This window comes from Entamoeba dispar, genomic scaffold (genome assembly GCF_000209125.1).
Source record: "Entamoeba dispar SAW760 scf_1105229459841 genomic scaffold, whole genome shotgun sequence".
Taxonomy (NCBI): Eukaryota; Evosea; order Mastigamoebida; family Endamoebidae; genus Entamoeba; species Entamoeba dispar.
This window is the reverse complement of record NW_001853894.1, coordinates 1,339-9,641: the sequence shown is the minus strand read 5'-3', so window position 1 is coordinate 9,641 and position 8,303 is coordinate 1,339. Positions and strand designations below refer to the sequence as shown.

Below are 8,303 nucleotides of genomic sequence, written 5' to 3'. Positions count from 1 at the left end.
AAAAATTAGATAACATTAGATTACCAAGAAATAGACTAACCGGTGGTGTTTTATATCCTGGAATGGGAAGACTTGGTATGTATGGAGGAATGGATATTCCTCTTGGAAGAGGAATGCAATATGGACGTCACCACATTTTCCCAGGAATGGGATATGGATATTTCCCTAATGGATATCCACTAGGATACAATTATCCAAGTTATGGATACCATCCAAGATTTGCTCGTTACAGTCAATTCATGAACTATGATCCAATGAACAGTCCATATTATTAAAACAATAATTTATGTTCAAGTAATATTTTTGTTATTCTATGGAAAATAGAAAGAATATTAAAAAATTAAGAAATAAAATAATAAACATTAATAAAAAAACTAGAAAATTAAAAAGAAAAAGAAAAACTTAAAAAGGAAATGAACCCAGAACAAGCTGCACTTCAACAATTCCAACAATTAAAACAAGACCAAAACATGTTGGCTAGACAACTTGCTGATATGGATTCAACACTAAAAGAACATAGACTTGTATTAGATGTTTTAAGTAAAGTTGAACCATCAAGAAAATGTTTCAGATTAGTCAATGGGGTAATGGTAGAAAGAACAGCATCAGAAGTTATTCCAGCAATTAACAAATCGATTGAACAAGTTTGTTATATTTATAAATATTTAATATTTTAAATTAGAATTAATTTATATATAAAAAATGAAATAAAATAATTAATGAACAAATAGATTCAACAATTAATGAAAGAGTTAAATGATAACATTGCTTCAAAAACTTCTGAAATTAATAAGTTTATGGAGCATTATAAAATTCAACAAAGAGATCAACCAATTCTTGCTCAACCATAATTGATTTCTCTTTAATATGATTTAATCTCTTCTTTTTTAATTTATTTTGTTTAAAATAACAAAAATAAATATAATGTTTTTAATAACCATATTTTTAATATAAATTAGAAAGAATATCTTAAAATCTTTTCAGTTTTAAAGTTCTTTTTTCTGTGGAATAATTCCTTCTTCAAAAATATCTAAAACATCTTCCATTGCATCAGTTAAATCAAAAGAGTCATCATATTGATAATTTGGACTTTCATTCTTAAAATTAAATTTCATTCCATTATAATGATAAAATACTACTTTTGGGAATCCTTTAGTTTTTACTTCTTCTGACTCACCAAATGTTTCAGTAAAAATAGGGTCAGAATCATCAGCAACAACTACAACAAATTTTGAAGTTCTTTTCATATAACTTTCATCTTGATTAAAATCTAATACTTTTCTAATAGCATCATCAATAACATTTGATTGTAAATAAATTACCATAATTGGCATTTCACGTCTTTTTGCTTCAAGTAATCCATTTTCCCAATCACGAACATTAAGTCCTTTATAATCCATAGAACTCCACATACTTGAACGGGCAAATGCAAATGCCAAAAGTAAACAAAATGTTAACATGGTTTAATGAAAATAAGATGAAGTTTGCCATATCATCATTGTGTGTAACGTTTCATATTTTTTGGATAATAAAAAAATACAAAACAAAACTGTTATTTGAATAACACAAATAATGAACAATACAAACACATATTTCAGTAAAGAAGAGTTTGAACGAGCAAGGGGAAGAAGAGAAGCATTTTCAAAATTAGAATATAATCAAAAAGATGAAACAAGGAAGTTAGTAGAACAATTTTTAATTATTGGAGCAACTAGTTCAGAAGATTGTGAAGCAAAAATTCTTTATAGATATCCAGATATTGATATTGAAAATTTTGAATATAAAATTATTTCATTATATTGTTTTCCTGAAGGATGTAAAACACAAAAAAAAGAAGCAATTTCAACTGAAGATTTATTTCAAATAGAAAAAAGTATTAAAGAAGGGTGTATTAATGTAAGTAATTTTTTTAGTTTAAAAATGGCAAGTCCAAAAAATGGAGTTGAAAGAAATGGATTATGTTTTTCAATAAAACGAATTGAAATTGATAAACAAAAACCATTAATTTACTATGAAGACGAAATTGTTTATATGATAGTTAGTACAAGTTCACGTTATCTTCTTTTAATAGAATTTATAGAAGCATTAATAATGAATGAAAGAAATATAAATTGGTTTAAAACAAATAACATAACAAAAAAAACATTTGAAAGTTATTTTAAACAATTTTTTAATTTACCTGAAAATTATCAACAAACAGTTAACTTATCATGGAATAAAAATTTACTTGAAAATATTGAATGTCCTTTAGGGTGTTGTTTATTTATTAGAGTTATTCCAGTTGAAGATTTAATAATTTTATTATCTGCATTAGTTTTACAAAGAAAGTTATTAATTAAAAGCAAAAATAGATGTATTTTAAGTGGTGCATTATCTTTTCTTACTCAAGCAGTTAAACCTTTTAGTTATGACTCACCTATAATTAGTGTATTAATAAATGATCTTTTTGATTTAATTGATTCTCCAACTCCTTTATTAATTGGATGTAATTCTTTACCAAATGAAATTCCTGAAAACTCTATTTTATATGATATTGATGATAAATTTATGCAAAAATTCACTGATGACTTTATTCTTCTTCCAAATGCTAATGAAATTGCTTCTTCTATTGAAGATATAAGAAAACCTTTAAAAAATTGTAAAAATCATCCAACTCATTTTTGTTTAAAAGAACATAGTCGATATATTCAATGGGCATTACAAAAAATTCAAATTGAGTTTAGATTAATGGTAGATAATTTTGATGATTATATTGAAACTTTAAAAGAACCTGGAAAACCTCAAATTAGTTTATTTAGAAAAAAAGATTTTATTGAAGAAGCTGAACCAAAGTATCTTCCTTTTTTAAAAGAATTTTGTGAAACTCAAATGTTTGAGTCATTTATTAATGAAAAATTAGATGCATATGATTATGGTAAATAATATTTGATTCTAGTTCTATTAGAGCACTTTGATAATAAAATTTATTATTTAGTTATTAATAGATTTTTTTTAAATTAATTTTTATGATTTTATATTTATATATTATTTAATTCAAATTTTTTTTCCTTTGTTTTAATTTTTTTCAATTCCTTTTTTTTTATTTACTTTAATTGAGTTATTTTCTTAATTTAATAAAACTAAAGTAATACTTTTGAGTGTTCTTTTAACTTAACTCTATTCAAAAATTCATTCATTTCATTTTCTTTACACATCTATTCAGTCATTGTAAGTACTAAATATCAAAACAATTTATATTTTTATACTAATAATTTGCGTTATTCTTTTTGATTGCATAAATAAATTATTCTTATACTTGAAACTAAACTTTTAAAAGCAGTGTCCAAGTATTTTAATTAAACAATTTGGTAATATAAATAAATTTTTGTTTAATAAAACCAAAAATATACATTACTTTATTATAACAAAAAAGAAATAGCTCAGATTTATACTGGTTTATGATGTCTTCATACAATTTATATTAAACTTACATTTAAGATAAATTTGCAGAAGCAGGACTGAATCATCATTGCACATAAAAGAAAGAAAATATTTTCAAATAGTTTAATGATTAATTAATAAAATAGAATTGTGGTTGAATAAAATAAAATTATTAAAAACTATTAAAATTATTATTTCTTAACTAGGAATAGAAATAAAAGAAGAAGGAACTTCATCATATTTATCTTCAGTTAAAGAATGAAAGAGGGGAGCTGATAATTGACTTTTAATTGTTTCAACTTGGCTTTGTTGATCTTTTAATTTTAAAGGTGGAAGAATAATAAAATCAATTGGTGTTTTTCTTTCTTTTTGAAATTTGTATTCTTCCATAGCTACATGATAAATAGGACAAGCTTGTAATGAATTTTTTAATGTTTTTAATCTAATAAGACTAGACAAATACTGTTGTTGTAATTTACTAGTATTTAATTTGAGTTGTTCTAATTTTTTAACCATTTTATTTATTGTATATCTATTTTTTAAAAGAAGTTTATAGAAACTTTTTGTTCTGTGAACTTTTTTACTATTCATTGTATTTATATTTTGTTTTTGTTTTTTGTCTTCTTCTACATCTTTTGAAGACTCTAAAATGAATGGATGATTTCCTGAAAAGGTGTTTGGTTCAATGGCCATTACACTGTTGTGTTGTGTAAATGCAGATGTTGAATATAAAAAAGTTTCTTCTTTTGGTGGCAGTGAGTCCATAAAAATTAATTTTATAGGTTTAATGAGATTGTCTCTCTTATCTTTTTTATTTCAGGGCTCTTTTTTTTAATACTTCCCTACTTTTTCCTGATGCAAAGAAAAAGTATCTGTAAATGATTTTAAAGGATAGAAACCAATTTCTTAGTTCTTCTTAATGAAAAAATTACAAAATTAAAATTATTAATAAAATTGATAAAAATACTATTAATAACTTAATTAACTATTCGTTTATATTATAATAAATAAAGTATAAATTATAATATTTTATTAAATTATTTAGATTAATTATTTTTTCTTTTATTTAGTATTTAAAAGTCTAATAAATACAAAAATTTAAATTAAATTAGTGTTTCTTAATATTTATTTGAAATTAAACATAAAAAGTACAAATAAATAAAAAAGGTATTAAAACTATTCGATTATATTTCAGCTTAAATCTTTTAGAAAATCAAATTGATTAAAATAACTTTTTTCAATTATAAATGGTTTGAGATATTTAAAAAAATAAAAAAATAAATTTTAAATAAAACATAAGTTTGTTTCAATATCTTTTAAATTATTATTACATTTTAGATTATTTTCTAAGTTTATAAAAAAAATGATTTAAATTCTATTTTAAAACCATCCAATTTGTTTATTAAAACAAAAAAAAGAATAAATAAAAAGATAAAAATAATTTACTAAATAAAAGAACATTAAATAGCAAATAATAGTCATAAGAAGTTATTAATAATCACCTAAGTAAAGAAGCATTGAAGCGTTTGTTCTTAAGAAATCAAAATTTCTTTCATATCCTAACTTGAGCCGTTCATCTTCTATATGAAGAATACAAGAATTGAATTGTCTTAATAATGAACGATTTAAATTCCAAATTTTTTTTTCATCAGAACGTTCATTAACTAATTGTAATTTACAAATCTTTTGATATTCACCAAATACAATAGATGCACGAATACATTTTCTTCTTTTACAAATTTCAATTGATTTTCCTTCTTTATAAAATTGTTGAACGATTTGTAAAACTAATTTATATTTAACTTTAAAAACAATTTCTTTTGGAGCTTTACTAAGGTCAGTATTTGAAAATACTAATTGATTTGCTTTACAATTGATATCTGAATTTTTAATGAGATTAACTTTCTCTTTATTCGGTGATTGAACTATTGAAGTATTGATTAAATCACTTGAAATTCCATCTTCTTTTTGTTTGTCATCTTGAGATTGAGTGGCTTTTAAAACTAAATTTTTTTCTGTTTGTGTTACAGTTTTCTTTCTTTTTCTAGTGGATCTTTTAATTTTACTTTCTGTAATGATATTTAGTTCTGTTTGAGACTCAGAATCAGTTCCACCTTCTAAATTTTCCATTTGTATTTGTGTAGGCATTTCGGTTGGAATTTTTCGTTCAGGTTGAAGTATTATCTCTTGTTTAAGTTGTTCTATTTCTTTTTCATATTGACTAACTTTTAATTTCATCATTGAGCTTTCATATTTTATTTGTAATTTTTCTGTTCTTTCGTTTTCAATAATATTTTGTTTCTCTTCTAACTCTTTTTTTAATTTAGTTAATTGTACTTGATATGAACTTTGATCTTCTTCTATTTTGCTTGCATACTTTAAACATGTTTCTTCATATTTTTTTGTTAACTCATCCAAATCTGTTTTTAAATTTTTATTTTCTTGTGTTAATTGTTGAATAATACTTTCTTGAAAGAGGGTTTTATCTTTAAGTAGTAATAAGTTAACGTAGTCATTGATAGAAATTTTAATACTTGTTTGAATGTTCATTATCTTTTTTGTTTTATTCAGTTCTCTTATTTCTAAATATTCTTTCGTTGGTTTTTTTTAATTCTTTATTTTCTCTTTAAATTTCATCAGATTTTTCCTTTATACCTTATTTTCTTTATGTCTCATTCATTTAACCGTAATAACCAATTTTCTTAATGGGCTCCATTCTGGTGGTGTTTATAGTATAATATTTTTTCTTTGAACTGTTAAAATATTCATTTCTCTAATACTTCAATTGTACTTGTTAAGCTAAAATGTTATTCCAAAGAATGACACAAAATATTACTATAATTATACTTATATGTTATATATCTCAAAATAATTTAACCATTTGGAAAAATAAGAAATTCGGGGAATGGAAAAAAGCACGAAAATAGTTGAAACAAATTAAAAAAAGATAGAACACGTGGCATAAAATAATCAAAAAACAAACAGAAATGAAATAAAAACTTATTAGAAAGAAGTTTAAAGAACAGACTATGATTGAAGAATTTGTAACGAGGATGAGAGGTATAAAAAGAAGACAGGAACTTTACCAAACTTGATAATCATTTGTTCATGTTTTGTTGTAAAAAAGCCGATAAGAGTGATTATGAAGATGCAAAGAAAGAAGATAAAAAAGAGGAATTAAAGAAAGAAGAAGACAAAAAGGAAGAAGACAAAAAGGAAGAAGACAAAAAGGAAGAAGACAAAAAGGAAGAAGACAAAAAGGAAGAAGATAAAAAGGAAGAAGATAAAAAGGAAGAGGCAAACGAACAAAATAAAGAAGAAAGTAATGAGGACAAAAAGGAAGAAGAAAAAGAAAGTAGTGAGAGTTCTTCATCTTTAACTCCAACATCTGAAAGTGAGAAAAAAGAGGTCACAGAAGAACCTAAACAAGAAGAACCTAAACAAGAAGAACCTAAACAAGAAGAACAAGCAACTGAAGGTAATGAGAGCGATAAAAAAGAAAGTTCATCTTCTAGTAGTATCAAAGAAGACCAGAAACAACAACCCCTTGTAAATGAAGTTCCAAAAGAAGAAGAAATACACGAAGAAAAGTCAGCTGATGATTTAAGGGAAGAACCTAGAAAGGAATCTTCATCTTCTTCCAACAGCGAAGAAGAATCAAAAGAAACTGAAGAAAAGCCAAAAGAAGAAGAAGAAAAGAAAACAGAAGAAGAAGAAAAGAAAACAGAAGAAGAAGAAAAGTCAAATGAAACACAAGAAAAACCAAAAGAGACCGAAGAAAAGATAACAGAAGAAGAACCAAAAGAGACCGAAGAAAAGCCAAAAGAAACTGAAGAAGAACCAAAAGAGGTTGAAGAAAAGCCAAAAGAAACTGAAGAAAAGCCAAAAGAAACTGAAGAAAAGCCAAAAGAGGTTGAAGAAAAGCCAAAAGAGGTTGAAGAAAAGCCAAAAGAGGTTGAAGAAGAACCAAAAGAAACTGAAGAAAAATTAGAAGAAAATAAAAAATCAGAAGATAGTTCAACAAAAAGTGACTCTTCATCAACTCTTTCTTCCTCAAGCAGTAAATCAGATACAAGCGATAAAAAGTCAAGAGATTTGAGTGAGTAATAATACATTTATTTAAAATATTTTTATTCTTTTCATGGAGGCATTTGTTATTTTATTAAACTAATTTTACTTCTTAAAGAAGAAAGCAAAAAAGAAGAAATCAACACATTCAAAATAAAACCAAAGAAATGGAAGAAATTATTAAATATCAAACATAAAAGGAAAGAAGAAGAACGAAACATTTCAAATGAGATGATTCAAAAAAAAAACATGAGATAGAGTTAGAGAAGAGAAAGAAATAAAAGAGATGAAAACACAAATAAACAAGAATCAAATTACAAGTAATGAAATAAGAAAACTTAAAATTAAAAGAAGAAAATAATTTATAAAATGAAAAATAAATGAAATAAAAAGTAGAAATAACAAAGAAATATGAAATAAAGATGAAATCATCATTCTCTAAGTAAATTATGAGCAATTGAATAAGAAGAAGAAGAATGATGATGAGAAGAAGAACATAAGAAATAAATAAAATTAAAACATTGAATATAAAAAAAGTTGAAATGAAAACTATGAGATTGAAGAAAAAAACAAAAGAAGAATTAAACAATACACAAAATGAAGAATAAAATCAATTAATATTAAATCATCAACAATTTATTGTTTATTTTTTATTTCATAAATAAAGAATAAGAAAATAATGATAAATACACAACAAATATTGAGAATATAATTATCATTTGAGATAATACAAATGAATAAAACTACAATTATGAAAAAGATAATATTAGAAATAAAAGAACAAAACACTGAATATCAAAAAACAAAATGATAAT

General features: G+C 23.9%; 6 protein-coding genes across 6 annotated transcripts, besides 16 other annotated features; 3 read left to right on the top strand and 3 right to left on the bottom strand.

The window, feature by feature from the left end:
* The first annotated feature begins 317 nt into the window (after positions 1–317).
* Positions 318–414: a microsatellite.
* On the top strand, positions 414–851 carry EDI_339370 (prefoldin subunit, putative; the record flags this gene model as incomplete). The annotated part of the gene is made up of 2 exons (XM_001736413.1): positions 414–644; positions 732–851. 2 exons carry the CDS (start codon positions 414–416, stop codon positions 849–851), a joined length of 351 nt encoding a protein of 116 aa, XP_001736465.1.
* Positions 650–721: a sequence feature (AT_rich).
* A 32-nt stretch (positions 852–883) lies between the features above and the next one.
* Positions 884–958: a sequence feature (AT_rich).
* Positions 959–986: 28 nt separating this feature from the next.
* On the bottom strand, positions 987–1,460 carry EDI_339360 (uncharacterized protein; the record flags this gene model as incomplete). Its single annotated transcript, XM_001736412.1, has 1 exon — positions 987–1,460. One exon carries the CDS (start codon positions 1,458–1,460, stop codon positions 987–989), a length of 474 nt encoding a protein of 157 aa, XP_001736464.1.
* Positions 1,461–1,572: 112 nt separating this feature from the next.
* On the top strand, positions 1,573–2,922 carry EDI_339350 (uncharacterized protein; the record flags this gene model as incomplete). Its single annotated transcript, XM_001736411.1, has 1 exon — positions 1,573–2,922. One exon carries the CDS (start codon positions 1,573–1,575, stop codon positions 2,920–2,922), a length of 1,350 nt encoding a protein of 449 aa, XP_001736463.1.
* A 44-nt stretch (positions 2,923–2,966) lies between these two features.
* Positions 2,967–3,107: a microsatellite.
* Positions 3,108–3,348: 241 nt separating this feature from the next.
* Positions 3,349–3,377: a sequence feature (AT_rich).
* A 200-nt stretch (positions 3,378–3,577) lies between these two features.
* Positions 3,578–3,617: a sequence feature (AT_rich).
* A 1-nt stretch (position 3,618) lies between these two features.
* On the bottom strand, positions 3,619–4,185 carry EDI_339340 (uncharacterized protein; the record flags this gene model as incomplete). Its single annotated transcript, XM_001736410.1, has 1 exon — positions 3,619–4,185. The coding sequence occupies one exon, from the start codon at positions 4,183–4,185 to the stop codon at positions 3,619–3,621; it is 567 nt and encodes a 188-aa protein (XP_001736462.1).
* A 157-nt stretch (positions 4,186–4,342) lies between these two features.
* Positions 4,343–4,586: a sequence feature (AT_rich).
* A 91-nt stretch (positions 4,587–4,677) lies between these two features.
* Positions 4,678–4,806: a sequence feature (AT_rich).
* A 15-nt stretch (positions 4,807–4,821) lies between these two features.
* Positions 4,822–4,861: a microsatellite.
* Positions 4,826–4,895: a microsatellite.
* A 16-nt stretch (positions 4,896–4,911) lies between these two features.
* Positions 4,912–5,970, bottom strand: EDI_339330 (uncharacterized protein; the record flags this gene model as incomplete). The annotated part of the gene is made up of 1 exon (XM_001736409.1): positions 4,912–5,970. The coding sequence occupies one exon, from the start codon at positions 5,968–5,970 to the stop codon at positions 4,912–4,914; it is 1,059 nt and encodes a 352-aa protein (XP_001736461.1).
* Positions 5,971–6,528: 558 nt separating this feature from the next.
* EDI_339320 (uncharacterized protein) lies at positions 6,529–7,527 on the top strand (the record flags this gene model as incomplete). Its single annotated transcript, XM_001736408.1, has 1 exon — positions 6,529–7,527. The coding sequence occupies one exon, from the start codon at positions 6,529–6,531 to the stop codon at positions 7,525–7,527; it is 999 nt and encodes a 332-aa protein (XP_001736460.1).
* Positions 6,605–6,774: a microsatellite.
* Positions 7,069–7,158: a microsatellite.
* Positions 7,252–7,433: a microsatellite.
* Positions 7,525–7,555: a sequence feature (AT_rich).
* Positions 7,556–7,603: 48 nt separating this feature from the next.
* Positions 7,604–7,970: a repeat region.
* Positions 7,957–8,303: part of a repeat region that runs on past the window's edge.